The 21,675-nt window shown below is 54.8% G+C and overlaps 3 protein-coding genes across 5 annotated transcripts; 2 read left to right on the top strand and 1 right to left on the bottom strand.

Annotated features, from left to right (window-relative positions):
* Nucleotides 1-2,524: 2,524 nt before the first annotated feature.
* Nucleotides 2,525-4,434, bottom strand: YDJC (YdjC chitooligosaccharide deacetylase homolog). 3 transcript variants are annotated; one of them, XM_059676388.1, is made up of 5 exons: nucleotides 4,211-4,434; nucleotides 3,965-4,124; nucleotides 3,634-3,733; nucleotides 3,355-3,550; nucleotides 2,525-3,200 (listed from the first exon to the last, which is right to left on the bottom strand). In XM_059676388.1, the coding sequence occupies exons 1-5, from the start codon at nucleotides 4,372-4,374 to the stop codon at nucleotides 2,846-2,848; spliced, it is 975 nt and encodes a 324-aa protein (XP_059532371.1). In that variant the 5' UTR covers nucleotides 4,375-4,434; the 3' UTR covers nucleotides 2,525-2,845. The 3 variants fall into 3 exon arrangements, with proteins under 3 accessions (XP_059532371.1, XP_059532372.1, XP_059532373.1); XM_059676389.1 differs by having other exon boundaries at nucleotides 3,355-3,532; XM_059676390.1 differs by having other exon boundaries at nucleotides 3,035-3,253.
* Nucleotides 4,435-5,699: 1,265 nt separating this feature from the next.
* CCDC116 (coiled-coil domain containing 116) lies at nucleotides 5,700-12,176 on the top strand (the record flags this gene model as incomplete). The annotated part of the gene is made up of 4 exons (XM_059677110.1): nucleotides 5,700-8,391; nucleotides 9,224-9,787; nucleotides 9,900-10,439; nucleotides 11,592-12,176. Coding segments are annotated over exons 1-4 (2,262 nt in total), but the record flags the coding sequence as incomplete, so codon positions are not given.
* A 4,353-nt stretch (nucleotides 12,177-16,529) lies between these two features.
* SDF2L1 (stromal cell derived factor 2 like 1) lies at nucleotides 16,530-18,595 on the top strand. The gene is made up of 3 exons (XM_059675891.1): nucleotides 16,530-16,763; nucleotides 17,114-17,310; nucleotides 18,190-18,595. Exons 1-3 carry the CDS (start codon nucleotides 16,577-16,579, stop codon nucleotides 18,469-18,471), a joined length of 666 nt encoding a protein of 221 aa, XP_059531874.1. The 5' UTR covers nucleotides 16,530-16,576; the 3' UTR covers nucleotides 18,472-18,595.
* The last annotated feature ends 3,080 nt before the right edge of the window (nucleotides 18,596-21,675 follow it).

Raw genomic sequence — 21,675 nt, 5'->3', positions numbered from 1 at the left:
ATCTTTTCCCCCCACTGATTTTTAGAGTAGAAAGGAGGGGGAGAGACAGAGAAACATTGATTGCCTCCTCCCTGACCAGGGCCAGGATCGAGCCTGCAACTGAGGTATGTGTCCTTGACCAGCATCAAACCCAGGACCCCTCACACCGAGGGCCCATGCTCTAGATGCTGAGCCAAGCCCGCTAGAGCGAGCAAACTGGCTGTCTTGATTGAGGTCATGGAATTAGTAAGGATGTACCTGAGGGAGTCCTTAGATCATTTCCTTGAGGGGTTACCCCCAGAAACCTGAGTCTCCAGGACAGTGGGCAGCTGAGGCATTGACTCAGCCCAGGCACCTGACCATTTATTTATGCTAATCCTCACCTGGGGATATTTTTTCCATTGATTTTGTTAAAAATTTGTTTTTATTGCTTTCAGAGAGAGAGAGAGAAACATCAATGATTAGAAAATCGTTGATCGGCTGCCTCCTACACGCCCCACACTGGAGATCAAGCCAACAACCCGGGCATGTGCCCTGACTCAGAATCAAACTGAGTCAAACTGTGACCTCATGGTTCATAGGTCGATGCTCAACCACTGAGCCATGCCAGCCAGGCTCCATTGATTTTTAGAGAGTGGGAGGAGGAGAGACAGAAGTATCGATGTGAGAGAGACCATCAATTGGTTGCCTCCCACATGCACCCTGACCAGGGGTCAGGAATCCAGTAAGTGGCTTGACCAGAATGGAACTCACAAGCCTTCAGTCTGAGGGCCAGTGCTGTAACCACTGAACAAGCCAGCTAGGGCTTATTTTTTTAATTTGATGTTTTTAGAGAAGAAGGGAGAGAGAAGGAGAAACCTTGATTTGTTATTTTACTTATTTGTGGACATATTGGTTGTTTCTTGTATGTGCCCTGGCTGGGGATCAAACCCACAACCTTGGCACATGGGGGCGATGCTCTACGAGCCAGGACATCTGACACTGTCTTCTATCAGCCTAGTTCCTTGCCTGTAATGACACCAGCTGAGAGCAGGCCTGCATGTTTCTGGGAGCGAACATTTTACCTGGCATTTATCTTACCAGGAAGCAGGAAGCAGTCCTTTCCTTTGATCATTGGCTGGGGTTCTCTGCCATGTCCCAGCACTTTATTCCCTTCCAACCTCAGGACAACCCCATGGGCACCATTATTCCAGTTGAACTCTGGAGTTAACATTTTCTTGCCTGCCTTCATTGTTGTTGGGTTGTTGTTTTAATTGATTTTAGAGAGGAGAGGAGAGGGTAAGAGAGAAAAACATTGGTGTGAGAGAGAAACATGGATCAGTTGCCTCCTGAATGCATCCAGACCTGGGATTGAACCTGAAACCTGGGTATGTGCCCTGACCAGGAATCAAACCCAAGACCTTTCAGTGCACAGGATGACACTCCAACCGAGTCACACTAGCCAGGCCCTTCCTTTGGTCTAATTCAGTGATGGCGAACCTATGACATGCGTGTCAAAGGTGACACGCGAACTCATTTTTTTGGTTGATTTTTCTTTGTTAAATGGCATTTAAATATATAAAATAAATGTCAAAAATATAAATCTTTGTTTTACTATGGTTTCAAATATCAAAAAATTTCTATATGTGACACGGCGCCAGAGTTAAGTTAGGGTTTTTCAAAATGCTGACACACCGAGCTCAAAAGGTTTGCCATCAAATTGTTCAGTTCAAAATATGGGCCTTACTCACTCCTGTGCCCACAGCAGCCTGACTTCTGCCACCCTCTAGCTCCAAGGCTCCTCTGGCAAGGGCCTCAGGACTTCCTCAAGGCCAAGTCCATAGACTGGTGGCCTCACCCTGCTCTTGTTACTTGGCAGCACCTCAGTGCCCCGCCCTGCAGGGCAGCCACCTGACGCAGTAGAAGGCAAAGCCTGAGTTGGTCTGAGTTCTTCCCGCCCCAGCACCGAATTGGCTTCCCTCATGCAACGTGGAGGAATGTCACCAACCTGAGGACTGGAGCTGAAGTTGGGACTTCAGCATAGTGCCTGGGCCGGGCAGTACTTGTTAATGGCTAATCTGGGTGCTTAGAAGTGTTTTTTGGAAAACTTTTTTTTTTAAGTAATCTCTAGTCTTCTTTTTAATTGATTTCAGAGAGGAAGGGACACAGAGAGAGAAACATCAATGAGAGAATCATTAATCAGCTGCCTGCTGAATGCCCCCCACTGGGGATTGAGCCCACACCGGGGCATGTGCCCTGACCTGGAATAGAATTGTGACTCCTGGTTCATAGTTTGATGCTCAACCACTGAGCTACACTGGCAGGTGACTTCTTTCTCAATAAAAATTGAGATTATAATATGCCTCCTAAAAGGTATCCAGGTGAGACATTCTTCTCCTCTCACACCTCCCAAAAGAAAACAAAAGCTAAGCATGAACAAAATGAGAGTGAAACTTGTTTGATACGTCTTTTCTGGAATAGTGACCGGGTCTGGGCCCTGGGAGTTGCTTTTGCCTGCCCCTGTGTCTGTAACAGTTTTCTGGGCACAGTTTATAAACCATTCAAATTTTACAAGACACATTATTTTATTAATATAGTGATCTCTCCCCACTACACCTAAACAAAGACCATGCTTACGTAGAAATGTGAAGAGCAGAAAATGTTTGGCAGGCCCCATGCTGAGATATCACAGGCTGACCCACCTGCAGCCAGAGGGCTTGCCAAAGGTCTGGCTATCACACTGAGGCATGAGGATCTGGGCAAAGAGGTGGCATCATTCTGCCCAGGGAAGTCACAGAACCTCCTCTGGGTTTGGTTGTGGGCTGTGCCAAAGCTCAACCCTTGCCTCGTCCCTGAGCACTAAGGCGTTAGTCCTTGGCTGCCAGGGTCATGGTTGGGAGGACTCCAGGAAGGTTGCTAGAGTGGCTTCACCAGGTCTCTTGGACTCTAGGTCATGGAGGGCACAGAGCTGCACGCCATCCTGGGCCAGCCGGGCCTGCAGCGTCGGCTCTGTGAGGACACGCAGCTCATGCAGCCGTTCCCAAGAGCAGGAAAAGGCGTCGGGGCCCTCACCGCAGCCTCCAGCGGGAGGCACACTGGGGTAGCCTGGGTGGGCCATCAGCTCCGCTGTCAGGGCATGACCTGTGGGTGTACCTTCCAGGGCCCGAGCCAGTGCTCCTGACACACGATGAGCAGACATGTGCCGGCCACAGGTGCTCAGACCCACGAAGGCATCGGTCCACCTGTGGATACCCAGGCATCAGAGCACAGACGAGCAGGACAGTGATGGGCAGGGCTAGGCCAAGGGCAGATGAGAAAGGTACTCAGCTAGCCAGCTGGACCCACTGGGACCTGAGCCAGGTAGGGAACAGGGCACAGCAGTTTGGGGGTCCTCACCTTAGGCCACTGCGGGAGAAGGGGCCCACAGCAGCCCGGGCATCGCGCTCCACTGCACACGCGAAGGCGCGAGCAGGGGCCTCCAGCCAAGTACAGTCGCCCAATCCTCGCTCCAGTGGCAGACGCGTGAAGCGCACCCCATGGGCCTGCAGCGCCTCTGCGAACACCTGGCACACGCCTGTAGGCGGGCGGGGCGCTGTCAGGGAGGAGCACCTCTCCCCACCTGCGAGCACCCCTCACCGCACCTGGGCACACCGCCCCCTGCCTGGCACCACCAACCTGGGAGCACGTGCACATGCTGGTGCCCGTCCACGTGGGTGGGTTTCCTGCCCAGTAATTCCTGGAAGCGACTCAGCTGGGCCTCCAGCTCTTCCCGCACCTGGAAGGAGAGGACTATGGCACCTTAAACGGCCGGGAGCAGCTACCGATGAGGACCAGCTACCCACCCCCCACCCCTCACCCCCCACCCCCGTGCCTCCGGGAGACTGCTCCAGAGTTGGAACCAGGCAAGCATCCAGAGCCCGCTCCCGTTCCCGCCCCTGATGGCGTCATGGTACCCTCTGGGAGGAGCCTTGGGGGATGTCCTCCTCCTGCAGCCGCACTTCCGCACCTGGGACAAAGCTACATCTTTGGCTGCCACCGCCTCCCGGAATCCCATCTTGCCCAGGAAGAAGCCTTCGGGGCTGAGCAGCGACGAGGCGCCGTGGCGGGCCGGGCCCACCGGGCGGCCCTCGGACAGGTTGGCGTGGAGTCCCGTGGGGATTCGGTGCCTGAGGGTGGAACGCGAGCCGGAGCACCCGCGGCCACCGATCGGCGCCGCCCAAACCCCATTCTGACTCGGGGGGTCACTCCTCACCTGCGGGCCAGTTCCGCCGCGCTCTCCGCCGTCGCGCCGTTGACCAGCAGGGACACGCTGGTCACAGCTCCGGCCAAGAAGGCCTCCACGATGCCCTCATCCCGCCGCGGGCAGTACCCAAAGTCGTCCGCAGTCACCACCAGCCGCACGCGCGGCCAAGCCATCCCCCAGCCGGAGCGCGCGCGGCTGGGGACCTGATGGGAGTGAACCGGACAGTCCAGGCTCCGCCCTGAAACGCAGCCCCAGGCCCCTCCCCGCCGCCCACACCCGGACGCGTCCCCACTTCGCCTTTGTTCTTGCCACCTAGTGGCCCCGCCGTGGCCCTGCAACGTCCTCCCGCCTCCCGGTGGGCTCCAAACCAAGCCGACCACGGCCAGGGCTAGATTTATTGCAACGCGACACTTTCAGCGACTGCAAAAATAACATTTAATATGAAACATGCAGAAGAGAAAGCCTGAAGAAAGAAATCTCTTACCCTTCCCCGAGATTACCACTGTCAATTTTCTGGGGACAGTGTCCTTCCAGTATTTTCCCTAAGCAAATAGACACACCTAATTCCTCTTCTCTCCTTCCCCAAGTTTTGAGAAATAATGATCATATCAATGTTATCTCATTTTTGTAATGTTTCATTTTTTTAAAAAAAATGTTTTTTATTGATTTCAGTGAGAGGAAAGAGAGATGGAAACATCAATGATGAGAATCATCGACCAGCCAGCCTCCTGCTTGTCTCCTGCTTGGGGCTCGAGCCCGCAACCCAGGCATGCGCCCTGACCGGAAATGGAACAGGACCTCCAGGTTCATAGGTCGAGGCTCAACCACTGAGCCACACCCCTCAGGTTGTATGTTTCATTTTTCATAGTGACTATGAACTTTTCCATGTTTTTATTAGCTCTTTATGTGTCTTCTTTTTCAAACTGCCTGTCTTTTACTGATTTTTTTTTTTTTAAGGAGTGGCTTGTGTGTGTATGTGTGTGTGTGATTTGTAAAAGTTCTAAACAATAAAATGAAAGAAAACATGTAATACCAATGGCTTCATTTGAGAAAGCATTAGCCCCTACTTCCATCTCTTGAGCTCTGTGCCAGACTAATTTTTACATTCACAGCCTCCTTTTTTTCTTTTTTTAAAAAATATATTTTATTGCCAAAACCGGTTTGGCTCAGTGGATAGAGCGTCAGCCTGCGGACTGAAAGGTCCCAGGTTCGATTCCGGTCAAGGGCATGTACCTGGGTTGCGGGCACATCCCCAGTAGGAGGTGTGCTGGAGGCAGCTGATCGATGTTTCTCTCTCATCGATGTTTCTAACTCTCTATCTCTCTCCCTTCCTCTCTGTAAAAAATCAATAAAATATATATATAAAATATATATATATATATATATATATATATATATATATATATTTTATTGATTTTTCACAGAGGGGAAGGGAGAGGGATAGAGAGTCAGAAATATCAATGAGAGAGAAACATCAATCAGCCGCCTCCTGCACACTCCCCCTCCCCCCACTGGGGATGTGCCCACAACCAAGGTACATGCCCTTGACCGGAATCGAACCTGGGACCCTTCAGTCTGCAGGCCGACGCTCTATCCACCGAGCCAAACTGGCTATGGCTCCTTTTTTCCTTTGTGGTTCAGTGACATTTTCCTTACCCATGACTGTACAAATAATCACATAGTTGATAACCAGGGTTTTCATTATGATGTCTTGATTTTCCCAATGGAAGTGCAGTATTTGTGTACCGCCTATGACATTGATAATGTCATTTCCATTTACCAATTTGTTTTATAGATGAAGAAACTGAGGTTCAGAGAAGGTTAGTTTCTTCCCAAAGTGATCCTGCCAGGAGTAGTGGAGCTGGGACTACCTCCGGAGCTCTGAGCCTGCATCTGCATCTGCTCTGGTCCTTTAGGCCCTGGCTGCCCCTATTTCAGGGGCCGAGAGGAAAGAGCTGAGCTAGAGAATGACAAATGATACCAATTTCTGTGAGGGCACAGTATGAAGTGGAGGCCTCAAAGAGCTCACTGAGCTCTTGGCATAAGGACTGACTGTTATGTTCAAACATGATTATTAAATCATCAGACCTCACCCTAGCCAGTGTTGCTCAGTTGGTTGAGCATTTTCCCGAGCACGGAGAGGTCCCAGTTTGATTCCAGTCTCGGCACATGCCTGATTTGTGGGTTCAATCCTCAGTAGGGGGCATTCAGAAGGCAGCCAATTGATGTTTCTCTCTCCACCTCCCTGTAAAGTCAATAAAAACATACTTTATTTTTTAAAAATATATTTTATTGATTTTTTTACAGAGAGGAAGGGAGAGGGATAGAGAGTTAGAAACATTGATGAGAGAGAAACATCGACCAGCTGCCTCCTGCACACCTCCTACTGGGGATGTGCCCGCAACTAAGGTACATGCCCTTGACCGGAATCGAACCTCGAACCCCTCAGTCCACAGGCCGACACTCTATCCACTGAGCCAAACCGGTTTGGCCATACTTTATTTTTTTTAAAAAATCATCAGACCTCAATCAACCAGCATTCTCCACTAGGAAACTGATCCTGGAAAGGCTAAAGGTCTTTGAGTGTCTAAAGACTGGAAGAAGGAAATTAAAATTCACCGAGCATCTATTCTAATACTATGAGTGGTACTAGAAATATTAGAGATTAGGGGTGAGCACCTCAATCCCTAACTCCAAGGAGTGCCGCCTGATAAAGTGTGGCAGAATCTGGAATGGGGTTTGCCATCATTCTGTTGGAGAAGGAAGGGTGAGCCTTTTGGGAAGGCTTCTCTGAGAGGTGACACCTGGAAAGGGGGCTGCATGAGGAGGAGTTTATCAGGCAGAGGGGGAGAGGAGGTAAAGATATATGGGGTGCCGGGTGTGTTGTATGAAAATGTAATCTCCAGCCCTAACTAGTTTGGCTCAGTAGATAGAGCGTCGTCGGCCTGCAGACTGAAAGGTCCCAGGTTCGATTCCGGGCAAGGGCATGTACCTTGGTGTGCAGGAGGCAGCTGATTGATGTTTCTAACTCTCTATCTCTCTTCCTCTCTGTAAAAAAATCAACAAAAAATATATTTTTAAAAAAGAAAATGTCATCTCCATATTCCCTGGGGAAGGACATTCAATTCCCTTTATAAAGGAGCAGAGATCATAGCGGTTGAGTCCACAGGCAGGAAACGACAGAGCTGGGAATGGAAGCTAAACCTGTGACTTAGAGCAGGAACTCTTTCCTCTGCGCTCAGGGAGACTGCAGAAGGGAGCGGGCTCAAGAGGGACCTTGGGGTTGTCCACAATGGGTGAGGGGAGGACGCTGGAAAGAGCCGGAGGCCCAGAGCGACGCAGGGACCCGATTGGAGCCGAAGAATGTGCTTGTGTCACTAGAGACTTTGACTTTGCCCCTTAGGCTCGCCTCCCTCGGGGCAGATAAAGAAGTAGGGGGATCAGAGTGAGGATCAGAGTGGGGATCAGAGCCGCTCACTCCTGGCTCCCTGGCTCCCTGGTTCTGAATGTGGGAGGGACAGAACTGGATGAATTAGGGGAGGGGCCATCGCGGGCCCCGCCCACAACCTTTGTGTCGGGGGAGCTGGAGAAAGGGCACCGGTTGAGAGCCAATCAAGATGCCGCATGTAAATGACCCCGAGGGGCGTTCTCCGAGCGACTCCAGAGCAGTGTCGCTGCCCCCGAGCGGGCAGAGATCGCACTGCCTGGCGCCATGCGAGGCGCTAACTTTGGTGAGTCGGGGGGTTCGGCCACGGACAGACGCCCGGGCGCCCGGGGTCTGGGAGGGGCGAGGATTGGAGATGGTCAAAGTCAGGATGAGGACGTCCTCGGGGACCCCAACCCCAACGGTTCCGGACACGGATGTGTATGCCGACGCCCAGGGGTCTCCAGGAGCAACGGCAGGGCCAGACCCCGGAGGGACTTGGGGTGGCGGGAGCGAGGGACCTGTGGACCCGGGGCCTCTGACGCAGTGTCCTACAGAGGGACGGAGACTCGAACCTATGGAAGCCTGGGGAGAAACTCACGCCTTCTCCCCGCCCGACGCGGAGAGGCAGCCGCGGCCGCACGGCAAAACGGAAGAGAGAGGACGGCTGGCAGCCGACCGGTGCACCCACATCATGAACACCTGCCGCCACCACTCGGGATACCTGGCGGACGATGAGGCCGGCCACATCACGTACCGGGCCCGGGTAGGTGTGCCCGGGAGGGCCTGACTCTGAGGCCCGGCCCCATAGCTCCCTCGCCAGCCCCAGTGCCCCAGATCACAACACCCCTTCCTCATTTCCACTGCGCTGACCCCCTGCTGGGCCCTACTCATCCTCAATTGCTTTTTCTTTTTAAAGATATATCAGCACATAGGTATTTTAAAACACATTTGTATTGATTTCAGAGAAGAAGGGAGAGGGAGAGAGAGAGATGGAAACATCAATGATGAGAGAGAATCATTGATCGGCTGCCTCCTGCACGCCCCCTACTGGGGATGAGCCCACAAGCAGGCATGTACCCTGGCGGGGAATCAAACCCTGACCTCCTGGTTCATAGGTTGACACTTAATCACTGAGCCATGCTGGCCAGGCACCCTCACTTTCATCCTACGTCCCCCTGACTTCCAGTGGCCTGGGAGGAGCTCAGTAGACTGGGGCCCAGAGTGGGATCATGGGGTTTATTCAAGGCTTAGGACTCAACTTGCAGAAGTAGCCATGGGGTGTGCAGGGCTCAAGACCACAGGTGGTCTGTACAGCCCAGCAGTGGAGCAGGACAGACAGATGAGGAGCCCAAGTGAGGAGTCAGAGGGGTTTTGTGATCACCCACTCACTCCCTGTGGGAGGGCCAGAGGTGGGCTTTCAGATCCCCTTGTGCCCACAGTCATACAGCCTGAAGGTGGCAGAACCAGGGCCTAAACCCAGGGCTCTAAGCACAGTTTCTTCTGCTGCCCACCCAGCGCCTGGTGCTTTAGAAGGACCCCAGGGACCCTCCTGCTCTGGGGCCTTCCTGATCACTGTGACATGCCTTTCTGCTCAGGTGCAGCCGCCTAAGAAGCCACCGTTCCTGAAAGTGGAGCAGCCCTCCAATCTGGGCCACGTGCCACACCCACCGTCAATGTACGGCCCCTCCGGCAGCTCAGGGCTTCGCAGCCACCGTGGGAGCACGAGGGACCCTCGGCCCTTTGGCAGTTTCCTGGATTTCCTTGTGGAGGGCCAGGTGCTAGAGAGCCTGCAGAGGGTGGTGGAGGAAGCAACTGAGCGCATGGCTACCATGAAGACAGAGACTGGGGCGCCGCTGGTGGATGTGCAGGACCCAGTGGAGATGCCGAGGGGTGGGCGACGTGTGCGTGCCCGGCCCAGCCTCAATACTGTGCACCGGCACCATGTCCAGCCCAGCCTCTGCATCGGGCACCCCAACAACTATCCATCCTGCTCCAGCTCCATGTCTGACTCACATAGCAACGCCACAGTCGGCTACCCGGGTTCCTATGGCCGGGACAGTGACCTGGGCTACCGCGGCCTAGGCCCACTGCCACCCATAAGGGACAGACTGCTGCAGGAGAAGAGCCTTAAACGGCTGCTGCGGCTGGAGAACAGAGGGGTAAGATGTGGGGCCATGGCCTTGGGTGGGGAGGATGGAGCCCAGCCCAGAGCTCGGTCAAGCCTGGCTTGGCTGTTCCTGGACACCTCTGAGAATCCCCCTCTCTCTTCAGAAACGCCTGCCCTGCTCCCAGGGGGATGCCCTGCTGTGGGACTCACTGGGCTCAAGCTTGGGTACACCGGAAGCATCAGAGCTGGGGATTGGCGAGAGAGAGCTGAAATTCCTCAAGAGAGAGTTCAACAGGGAGATCAAGTCCTTGCTGAGCCAGTCGGAGGCCTTCAACCTGCCCGGCTACTCTTCGTTCCGTGAGCCCCATCGGACCCTAGACCTCCTGGCCAAGCACCATCTCTTCCCTGCCCTGCAGAGTGTGGTCAACCAGGCTGTGGACAAACTCAGTGGCGCCCTCCGGCAGAACGGCTGCCCTCTCTTCCCATCAGAATGGGAGCCCATCACAGAGCCCAATTTAGAAATCACACCAGGCTCCAAACTGGCCACACCCAACCCAGAGGAGACCACTGATGATCTCCCCTCCACCACAGCCTCCAGCTCCAAGATGACTGGAAGAAAAAACAAGCCCAGAACACGGGACAAGTCCAAGGAAGGTGGTTCCACCATGTCTAATGCCCAAGGAGCCACCAGATTTAGGCTCCAGGTGATACCCACTGAAGAGCCCAAGGTCCCCTCACCCCACACCAGGCAGGAAGCACCTGACCAGTACCCCAAAGAACAGAGATCACCCCTCTTTTCTTCTGGGCCTCTGAGCTCCAGCCAAAGGGCCCAGCCCTGGCGGAGCCTACACATCACCCTGCCTGCCCCCGGGATCAAGGTGGAAGTGCCCAAGCAGACCCACCTGACCCAGGTCACAATTCCGCATACCTTCCACCACCTCCCTGCATTCGTACCACTCTCCTCCTTAGTAAGAAAGCTCACCCCAACACTCGCTTCACTGTATTCTGATGTGACTACCTCTAGGGCAAAGCTGGAAAGTTTAGGGGCAAACTTGGAGGGCAAAGGCCCTGTCAGCCACCATTCCTAAAAGCCGCTGTCACTGGCAGGTGCCCATGGTTCAGGTCTCTCGCCCTGTACAGTGGAAACCACCTGAACAGGGGCCAAGCTGATGGGGACTAGGAACCCTGGCCTAAATACTGCCAGGTGTTATGAAAGGTGAATAAAGGCTATTTTTAATTCTGGGTATTCTTTTAACATTTGCATGTGAAATTGGAGACCGTCCCATGTGGAGAGGGTCCTGTCCCTTGTGGACAGCAGCCTGAGCCTAGAGTGGGGCTCTGCATCCTAGGTCTAAGACCCTCTGGTCCTGCTGCCTGGGCCAGGGCTGCCGTGTATCTGCCCGGATGACAGGGATTTGACCAGGAAGGGTGTGGAGAAGATGTAGGTGGCTTCATCCTGGTGGGTCTCCAGCCCAAACCCAGACCCTCTCTTACCCATCAAGGCCCGGGCGCACCTCCCTCCTCTGAACCCTGGCCTGGGCAAGAATCTGCTGGAACCTGGGTTGTCCAGGCTCCAGTTTGGCTGACAATGTGACTACGGTCACCTGCCTTGTCCTGTAGCCTGACTGGGGTGGCCAGTGTGATGAGAGTGTGACAAGTGTGAGGGTTGGCCGACATGCAGGACCTGTGCTGAGCTGTTGAGCGGGAAGCAGAGCAGAGGTGTTGAGGCCATACCCTTAGTGTGACAGGCCTGGTGTCCATGTGGGTGACATGTCGGGTGCTGTGGTGTGAGGGACATCCCAGGACAGCAAGAGTGGCATGACATGTCTCCCTTTCCCTCCCTGGCTGCTGCACAGAGCCCCCATTACAACAGGAAGAAGATGACACTGCCCTCCATCTCCTCCAAGTCCATATCCTGCATCTCCAACCCCTGGTCTGAGGAGCTTATCAACGACATGACGGAGCAGGCTGTCTCCTTGCTTGTCTGCAAGTACAAGTTTGAGAGGAACCTCACCAAGCAGCTGGGCCTCATCTCCTTCCCCATCACGGAGACCCTCGTGGACCTCTTGCTGGGCTTCAAGAAAGTGAAAGGCTCCAACATCTGCCTGTCCTCGGAGGTCAACTGGAACGACCTGCTGCGCATGCTGGAGGAGGCCCAGTGGGCCCGGCATGTGTCCCTGGAGGCCTCCCAGCATGACGCCTCCCAGCGCACTGCCTCCCTCCCAGGCAGCATAGACACCCCCTCCATATTGTCTATGCCGGCCACTGTCCTGGATCAGGTGGCCGAGGAGCCAGGCCCCCAGTTACCTAACCTTCAGGAGAAAGGTACAGCGGAGGAGCACAAGCCCACGAACCAGTTGGAGCCCAAGCCCTCCGCATCCCAGACCACTGGCACGGGCTTCAAGCAGCCTGAGCAAGTAGTGGACATGGGGGAGAAACAGAATAGGGAGGGGGAGGGGGAGGAGGAGGAAGAGGGGGAGGAGGACGAGGAGGAAGAGGAAGAAGAGGGGGAGGGGGAGGAGGAGGAAGAGGAAGAAGAGGGGGAGGAGGACGACGAAGAGGGGGAGGGGGAGGAGGAAGGAGAGGAAGAAGAGGGGGAGGGGGAGGAAGAAGAGGGGGAGGGGGAGGAAGAAGAGGGGGAGGGGGAGGAGGAGGACTATAACATTTCGGGGAGATGAGAATGAGACCCAGAGCACCCCTGAGTGTAGGCAGAGATCAGCCATTTCTCAGACGGCCCTGGAGATTGCCCGAGGCTCCCTAAGCTGAATCCAGTTCTGGATTCCCTACTCTCTCTCCTGCTCTAGGGAAATGTCCACCCAGCTGGCCCCTGATCTGAGCAGAGATCAGAACAGGCTAAATGCCCACAAGACGCTCTGCTCAGCCTCTCAAGAGATCCAACAGGGAGAATAAAGTTTCTGTTGATGGAGCAGTGTTCTCGTCTGGAGATTTCAGCCTCCCTTTCACGCACTTGCTCACCTGCCCCTGCATAGCACACCCCAGCGGGCCAGGCCTGGCCGCCGCTGACTTTCAGGACAGTTGGCAGTGCTCTGACCCCTGTGACCTCACATGCTCTGTTGAACACAAATCGCTGTTCATGGCTTTTCTGTCCTCCAGTCAGCATCGTCCCGGCTCTTCAGGCTTCTAGGGTTCATGGTCCCCTTCCATCACAGCCTCTTGTGCATCATGGCTTCTGCTTCCAGAGGCGGCTCCTCTGTCAAGGCACTTCCCCCCTCCCTTTGGCATGCCACACCCTCATGTTCCTACTGAGGAGCCACCCTTTCCTGCTGCTGCTCTCAGGGCCACCTGTTTTCCTAATTTGTACTTCCTACCTCCACCTTCTGAATCTGGAGGTTCTATGCCAAGCCACATGGTGCTGCGACTTGGTCAAGCTGTGGATTGGCTGCCCCAGGTTGGCCACTTGACTCTCCTTATTTCAGTGGTGCCGGACAGGCTGCCTGTCTCCAGAAGGGTCCGTGGGCACGGCAGGTCTCATCTCCAAGGCTCTCTGGGGGCTTCTGGCCTTCCTGTGCCACCAGTGCAGCGCCCTCCTTCCCTCTGCCTTCTCAGGGCAGTCCGTCTGCTCCCCTGTTCAGGCATCTTTGCCCAGGGACCAGCTCCACCTCTCCCCTCACCACCCTTTCCCCATGGCTGAGAGACCACGTGAAGATGCTTCACACTGCCTCAGCACCCAGGGGCAGAGGCCAGGGACCCACTTTACCACAGAGCTCTTTTGGTAAGGATCTTTCAGGGAACATGCTCAGCCCATAAGACCCATTCCCTGAGGCCACCCACTGCCACCACCATCATAGTGTGGAGCCACGATAGCCGTTTTCCTGCACGTGGCCACAGTGCTGGGACCTATTGGCACAACTCTAGCCAAGCTAGGCCACTCCGGTTCTTTCCTAGAGATTCTGGTGCAGTTTGCACTGACGGCTGAAGGCAAGCGTAGATGGTGAAGAGCAGCCATCTTCCACCCCTCTCCAGAGAGGGCAAGAAATGCTGATGGCAGGAGGGAGCCAAGAAGGGGAGCCCTAGGATTCTGAGAGCGAGCAGCTGTTGATACCCGTCAACTTCCCAGGCCCCACTGCCGAGTCCTTAAGGGAGAATTGAACATATCCCCTCCCCAGCCTCCGGAGTACGTGCCCAGGGACTGTCCTGGGAGGGGAGCAGGCCCTTCCCCTTGGAAACTACTGGCACATGGTACTAGAGACACCTGACCTTAGCTCCTGTTCCAGGTGTCTTGCTGTGTGAGAAACCACTCTGAGACTTAAGTGGCTCCAAACCCTTTGTCATGATCCTGGATTTTATTTTATATATATATATTTTTTTATATATTTTATTGATTTTTTACAGTGAGGAAGGAGAGGAATAGAGAGTTAGAAACATCAATGAGAGAGAAACATTGATCAGCTGCCCTCTGCACACCTCCTACTGGGGATGTGCCCACAACCAAGTACATGCCCTTGACCGGAATCGAACCTGGGACCCTTCAGTCTGCAGGCCAACGCTCTATCCACTGAGCCAAACCAGTTAAGGCTTATTTCATATTTTTTATCCTTATTCAAGGATATGTGGTGGTGGTGGTGGTGGTGGTGTGTATGTGTGTCTTATTTATTCTTTTTTTAAAAAAATATATTTTATTGATTTTTTACAGAGAGGAAGGGAGAGGGATAGAGAGTTAAAAGCATCAATGAGAGAGAAACATTGATCAGCTGCCTCCTGCACACCCCCTACTGGGGATGTGCCCGCAACCAAGGTACATGCCCTTGACTGGAATTGAACCTGGGACCTTTCAGTCCGCAGGCCAACGCTCTATCCACTGAGCCAAACCAGTCAGGGCATATTCTTAATATTTTTATTGATTTCAGAGAGGAAGGGAAAGGGAGAGATGGAAACATCAATGATGAGAGAGAATCATTGATTGGCTGCCTCCTGCACACTGGGTATCGAGCCTGCAACCCAGGCATGTGCCCTGACCTGGAATGGAACTATGACCAGCTGGTTCATAGGTCAATGCTCAGCCATTGAGCCACCATGGTGAGGCTGTGTGTGTTTTTTTTAAAAAATTTATTAGGAGGGGGGGAATGGAAAGAGAGAGAAACATCTATGTGAGAAAGAAACATCAATTGGTTGTCTCCCATACTCACTTTGGCTGGGGATTGAGCTCACAACCTAGGCATATGCCCTAACCAGGAATGGAACCCGCAACCTTTGGTGTACAGGATGATGCTCCAACCAACTGAGCCACCTGGCCAGCGCTATTTTTTTTATAATCCACTTCTAGAGTAGGGTATTTATTATAAACTTGCTCAGTAGAAGAATGAGTCCATTTTGTTTATGAGATTGCAAAACACTCAAGAAGCTTGACTACTCGGACATGTCTTGAACCTGGAGCCCACACAACACCAAAGAAATACAGTGTTTTGAAACAAGAAGCAATTTTAAAAATAAAACTGACCATATAATAGGTTGGTCATTTAACGTCTAATTGAATTACAAAATATCTCCACTAAAATGCTTTTTAATTTAACTAGGGGTCTGATTCACTAATAAGTCTAGAAATACAGTCTATTGTAGCCACAGACACCCACAAATATGCCATCGGGGAATGAAAAATTGTGTATTTTGAGGGTTTTGTTATTGGGACCATGACCTTTATTCCAGGGACCCCAAAGTTGCTTGTACTAACTCAGGAGAGGTCACCCGATTCCCAGACAGAAACAGGAAGAGAACAAAAAGAATGAACACTTCCCTTTCTGACAACGGTCCCTTTCTGCAGGTGCCTGGCATGATCTGATATATAAGGCACAGTCACTTTCCTGTGTAGAGAATGTCTTGGAGGGGCCAGGGTATCAGAAGCAGGGAAATCAGTTAGGATGGGGTGGTAGATATCTAGAGGGAAGATGGGGTGACTTGGATTAGGGTGGTGATGAGGGATGCAGGAGAGTTGCCTCCCAATCTTTTTTGGAGTCAGTGTTGGATTAGATGTGAGTGCAGCAAAGAGAGGAATCAGAGATGAATCCCAAGTTTTGGCCTTGAGCAACTGGTGACTGTTGTAAGTTTCCCACCCTTGAAGACCCATGCATGTCAGGAACCTGGAACACACAGTCGCCTAGGCTTGGTTGCTACAGTCACTTTCTAACGGGGCTCTGGTTCCCTAAGAGCTTTAGGGCTTTCCGGTGAGAACATGCCATTACACCAAACACCACAGCTCCCTGCTGCCCTCTGCTGCCTGGTGGCAATGGTGTCAGGGAAGGAGTCGGTGAGAGGCATGTGGATTCAGAAACCCCAGGGTCCAGGGACTGAGGTGACCCAATGTCAGAGAGGGGAGATGACCGAGTGACTGGGGGAGTACTGAATCCGGGAGGCCGGGAGCTGAAGGGCCAGGCGATTCATTATCTGACATCTGTCGACTTTGTGACCACAACATTCAGTGGTCGAGCAACCTCAAGACCCTGCAGCTTCGGACCCAGGGGCTGAGGACAGAGGCCACGATTGCGGGCTCGGGGATCCAGGATGAAGCAGCTTCATGACCGGGTTCAGAGGCTGCTGTTGGACCCTCCCCTACAGCCTCCCCCGGCAGCTCTCCCACCGCTGGGAGCCGCACCAGCCTCCCTTGGCTGCTCATTGGTGGGGCGTCGGAAGCGTGGACCAATCAGAACCCTCCTCGTGTCTCCAGCTCCCTCCTCTGGAAAGCTGGCCGCGACGAGCCAATGGTAGGGCCGGCGGAGCGCCGTGCGGATCCGCGATTGGCTGCCGCGGGGGCTCGGTCCCAGCCGGATTGGCCGGCTGCGGAGACGGAAGCGGCTCGAGCCGGAGCTGGCGGAGCCCGGCCGGGGCGATGTGGAGCGCGGGACGCGGCCGCGCTGCGGGTGCGGCGCTGCTGGGGCTGCTGCTGGCGCTCTCGGTGCCGGGCAACGGCGCCGCCAAGACCGGCGCGGGGGTCGTGACCTGCGGGTCGGTGCTGAAGCTGTTCAACACGCAGCACAGGGTGCGGCTGCACTCGCACGACGTCAAATACGGATCCGGTGCGCGGGGCCTAGGACTGGGCATCGCTCGGGGGCGGGGCGGGAGCTGGGAGTTTGAAGGCCGAGTGATGGTGGGGGGGTCTGCGGCCAAGGGTCTGGGGGTGTCCTGGCTGGAGTTATCGGAGGACCGAGGAGGACAAGGACCGGCGGTTGGAGGGGGTCGTCGCTAGGTTGGGGGCGAAGAGGGTGGTCTGAGAGTTCATCCGGGGACCAGGGGGGGAGCTGGGGGGGGGGAGCCGTTAGGGTATCGGGGTGGAGGCCGTCCTGGAAAGTTTATGGCGTTCGGGCTGAGGGTCGCGGGTTCCGGGACTGACGGCGACCCCGTGGGTGGGGTGGGGTGTCGCCCTCAGGCAGCGGCCAACAGTCGGTGACCGGCGTGGAGGCGTCTGACGACGCCAATAGCTACTGGCGGATCCGCAGCGGCTCGGAGGGCGGATGCCCGCGCGGATCCCCGGTGCGTTGCGGACAGGCGGTGAGGCTGACACACGTGCTCACCGGCAAGAACCTGCACACGCACCACTTCCCGTCGCCGCTGTCCAATAACCAGGTGAGCCCCTCCCCCCGGCCCCAGGCTCCTGGCTGGGGCGGGTGGGTTAGGGGCCGGGGACAGAGCCTACGCTTCGTCTCACCTTCTCTGAGCCTCAGCTTCCCCTGGGAAATAGGAATTTACATTCAGAAATGCTTACCGAGCGCCCCCTCTCGGGGACACACGGGACTCCTCCGAGGTCCCGCTCAGCCGAGCGGAAAGATGGACAAGGAAGCGTGTGATCTGAACCTGCTGGTCGCTCCACTCCTGGGGGGCGAGTTGGACCCTGGAGGGGATCCACGTGGCCTTTGGGGTGGGGAACCCGAAAGGGAGGAGGAGCTCTCAGGCTTGGTCTGGAAGGATGAGCAGGAGTCCTCCAGGCCACGGAGAGGAGCAGAGCATCTTTCCAGGTCCCGGGAAGGAGTTCACTGGAACTGGGTAGGGGGAAGGCTAGGGAGGAAGTGGGGGTGGAACAGAGCGTGCTTGGGGGAAGGGAGGGGGCTTGTTAGAGGAAAAAATACGAGCTAAGTAGAGACCTTGACTGTCAGCTTGAGGGATGGGACTTTATGTTGAGTTAGAGGGGTTAGGATGGAGGTAGGGGGACATAGAGGAGGAGAGAGGAGGCCTTGGCTCTGTGGGAGACAGTGGTCACCACCCAGACAGCTGGGGTGGGGTTAGCATGTGTTTGAAGAACCTGTGTTGTGAAGGCCCTACTGGGTATTGGGGCTGGGGTTGCGTTGTCCCATTTTGCAGCTGTGGAAACTGAGGCTCAGAGGGACAGGGAAGAACCTGAGGCCCAGTGGCCTAGGTGTGAGTGCTGCTGCCAGGCGAGTGACCACAGGGGACTGACTCAGTGTGCCCTCTGTGGTGACTACTGTCCTCCCACCCCCGAACCCATAGGAGGTGAGCGCCTTTGGGGAAGACGGTGAGGGTGACGACCTTGACCTGTGGATTGTGCGCTGCTCGGGGAAGCACTGGGAGCGGGAGGCCGCCGTGCGCTTCCAGCACGTGGGCACCTCTGTGTTCCTGTCCGTCACCGGCGAGCAGTACGGGAGCCCCATCCGTGGGCAGCATGAGGTGCACGGCATGCCCAGCGCCAACACACACAATACGTGGAAGGCCATGGAAGGCATCTTCATCAAGCCCAGCGTGGATCCCTCTGTAGGTCATGATGAACTCTGAGTGCTGTGGATGGGTGGATGGAGGGTGGCAGGGTTGAGGCGCCTGTAGGGCCACTCTTGGTGAAGACTTTGGGTTTGTAGGGGTTCTTAAGTGCCTTTGTTAATTAAAGAATGTTGGTCTGTGATTGTTTTGGAGTGAGCCTGGGTGTGACCAGGAGGTCCCAGCTCTTTCTGGCCCAGTTCACCATCTCTTCCTCAGCACAAAACTGCACTCTCCCACACAGCTGAACAACTGAACCTGCCCAAACCCTTCTGGTGCCTTTCCATGCATTCCAGCAGTGCTCTGCCACCCTTAGACTGTCTGATGGCAAGTGACCCTCTGACCCCTGAGCTTCACGAACCTTCCTATTAAGAGCTGTGGCCAGGGCCTCAGCAGGATAAGTGGAAGCCCCACTCTTTTCAGCAGGGGTGAGATACAAGCTCTCCAGACCCCTTCTCTCTCCTTGAGGTGAGGACCCCCACTCTCCTGACACCCCTCCCCTAGCAATTGTGAAAGTCTTTGACATTTGTTTTTTAATTTACTTTATATATGATTTCAAAGAGGAAGGGAAAGGGCGAGAGGGATGGGATAGAAACATCATGATAAGAGAGAATCATTGATCAGCTGCCTCCTGCAGGCCCCGTACTGGGGATCGAGCCCGCAACCTGGGCATGTGCCCTTGACCAGAATCAAACCCAGGACCCTTCAGTACGAAGGCTGATGCTCTATCCACTGAGCCAAATCAGCTAGGGCTTTGACATTTGTTTTTAAGCAAGCACCAGGCCAGGATTCTGCTTGTCTGCTGGATATTAGCATCACAGGTTCTCTCACTTTCAGTGCAAAGGCACCCCATGCACCTCAGCCTGTCCAGGCATGTGAAATCTCAGGTCCCCACTCCAACTTTCCAAAGTCCCAAGGAGATAACAAAACTTCAAAAGATAACGCATGGAAAGAGAACCTCAAAGAACTGCTACCTGCATAGATGTGAGAGCTTCCTGGAAGGAGAGGCACCATTTAGTCAGGCAAAGCATTACAACTTGAAAGCAGGAACAGTAAACAGGAGGGCGCTAATAAAGGAAGGTAACAGTTAGCTCTGCTGGTGTGTGGGTGACCTCTAGAGGTTGTGGTGGAGATTACAGGCTCACTGGACTTGCTAAACACCCAGATGGGGTTGTGTGGAGAGGGTAGGGGCTTAGGGTTGCTGCTGGGGGAAGAGGGAGCCGTTTTCCTGAATGATGTAAAAGAGTCCCAGGAGAGGCTGGGGGTAGCAACTGGCTGGAAGGGGGCTTGGAGGAGCGTGGGCGTAACACCTTACATTTGAGAAATCAATTACCTTATAGGGGTGGGAGAAGCTGTAGCTAATTTTGAGGCCTGAGGGGAGGAGCGCCCTGGGTAGGCCCGTCACTCCCCACCCTCTCCCCTGTGAGCTCCGGCTTCGCTCAAACACAGACCCCTTCCTGGCTGACCTCTCCACTGCCAAACCTCTCCAGCACTGTCTACAAGTCTACATTCCTCTCCCATCTCTCAACTGACGGGATTGGAGTCCCAGCAAATTCCAGTGGGCTGTGAGAGGAGAAGGAAAGGCAGCTGGGCAAGTTACCCTTGTGGGCAACTGGAGCTTAATTCCATGGGGCGTTCTGGGACTCCGTGTGGGAAAAGCATCCACGTTATCCAACCCAAGTATCTGCCCTCCCTGGCTGAGGCTGCTGGTGGGTGGGGGGATTATTCTGCAGTGCTTCCCACTTGCCCCGGACGTTGGGAAGTTTACCTGAGGGCTCTATTACAGCCAGAATAAAGAGTCTGGCAGGGAGCATCCTTTCTGTGGTGTTAATTGCCAAGGGGCTGTTTGCCAGGCACCAATAGTGTGGAACACACTTTGCCCATCCAAGGGGGCACTCTGATCCATCCCTGTCCCCTCCTGGTCCTAAGAGTCCCCTTCTGCTTCTGCTTAGTACCTCCTTACCACCACAGAGACATAAGTGCAGAGTATTTTTTAAAAATATATATTTTATCGATTTTTTTACAGAGAGGAGGGGAGGAGAAGGATAGAGAGTTAGAAACATCAGTGAGAGAGAAACAGCTGCTTCCTGCACACTCCCTACTGGGGATGTGCCCGCAACCAAGGTACATGCCCCTGACCAGAATCGAACCTGGGACCCTTCAGTCCGCAGGCAGATGCTCTATCCACTGAGCCAACCTGGTCAGGGCAAGTGCAGAATATTAAGAGCAGAATCAAACAGTGCACACAACATATAGTAATCCTTGGAAAACCAAGGTGGGAGCAGGTAAGATGGCTCCGGGCAGAATTCAGGACAAGACCCAAAATTAACACCGCAGCGGCAGCAGCAGCAGAGTTCTCACTTATTGAACACTAAATGCCAGACCCAGGGCCAACGATTATTAATTTTGCAGAGGAGGCAACTGAGGTTTGCAAAAATTCACACCTAGCTCTGCCTGCCTCTAAAACATTTGCTCTCAGCCACTGGGTTGGGAAAATAAAACGGGGGGGGGGGGGGTCTAAGCACCCTGCCTCCCACCTGCTGCCCCCTTCCCTCCCTCTGCAGCTATGCGAGGCGGTCGGTGTAGTATGTCTTTCCAGGCCATCAGCCTGGGGGCGGCACTTAATGGATGTTTATTCACGAAGCGGATCGCAATCACGCAGGGATCCCAGCCGACACCCCCTTCCTGGACCTCCCACAGACCCGCAAGGCCCCACGGGCTCCAGGACCCGGTCTCCCCAGCCTAGGCCTACCCGGGTGGCTTGGGGCAAATTCCACCAGGGTCAAACCGGGCGGTGGGAGGGGGCTGTCCCCGGAGAAGGACCTGGGCAGCCGAGTATCCCGCCTGCGAGGTACAGAGAGCAACGTCGGCGCGCAGGCATTTTCCGAGGGTCGCAGCCCCCTCCCCCGTGGGCTCAGCCGCGCGGCCGGCGCCCCCCACCGACTTCCAAGCGCTCCTGTCCTCGCAGCTGGAAATCTCGCCGACGCCGGAGCCGAGAAAAGGCGGGCAGAGCTCCTTTCGGTAAGTTATGAATGGGTCGGAAGTGTTGGCGGAACTCATTGTTAAAACCCCGGAGCCCTCGGCCGGCCGCCGCACCGCCAATCCGGGCCCGGAGGCTATTTTGAAATCGCTCCCGCATCAGCCAATAGGTGTGCGGGAGGCGAGGCGCCGGCGCCGGCCAATGGGCGCGGCGTGACGCTCAGGAGCCGGGGGCTCGGCCGCGAC

The sequence above is a fragment of the Myotis daubentonii genome, chromosome 19 (assembly GCF_963259705.1).
Source record: "Myotis daubentonii chromosome 19, mMyoDau2.1, whole genome shotgun sequence".
Lineage (NCBI taxonomy): Eukaryota > Metazoa > Chordata > Mammalia > Chiroptera > Vespertilionidae > Myotis > Myotis daubentonii.
Note: the sequence above shows the minus strand (reverse complement) of the source record. Positions and strands in the feature narration are given on the sequence as shown.

Excerpts from the sequence above, each read along its gene's own strand:
- YDJC (XM_059676388.1), bottom strand. The coding sequence starts at position 4,374 with ATGGCTTGGCCGCGCGTGCGGCTGGTGGTGACTGCGGACGACTTTGGG. Across the intron at positions 3,551-3,633 it reads GCATGTGCACGTGCTCCCAG|CGCCCCGCCCGCCTACAGGC; the intron begins GTTGGTGGTGCC and ends CCTCCCTGACAG. Across the intron at positions 3,201-3,354 it reads TTCTCCCGCAGTGGCCTAAG|GTGGACCGATGCCTTCGTGG; the intron begins GTGAGGACCCCC and ends GGGTATCCACAG.
- SDF2L1 (XM_059675891.1), top strand. The coding sequence starts at position 16,577 with ATGTGGAGCGCGGGACGCGGCCGCGCTGCGGGTGCGGCGCTGCTGGGG. Across the intron at positions 16,764-17,113 it reads CGACGTCAAATACGGATCCG|GCAGCGGCCAACAGTCGGTG; the intron begins GTGCGCGGGGCC and ends TGTCGCCCTCAG. Across the intron at positions 17,311-18,189 it reads CGCCGCTGTCCAATAACCAG|GAGGTGAGCGCCTTTGGGGA; the intron begins GTGAGCCCCTCC and ends CCGAACCCATAG.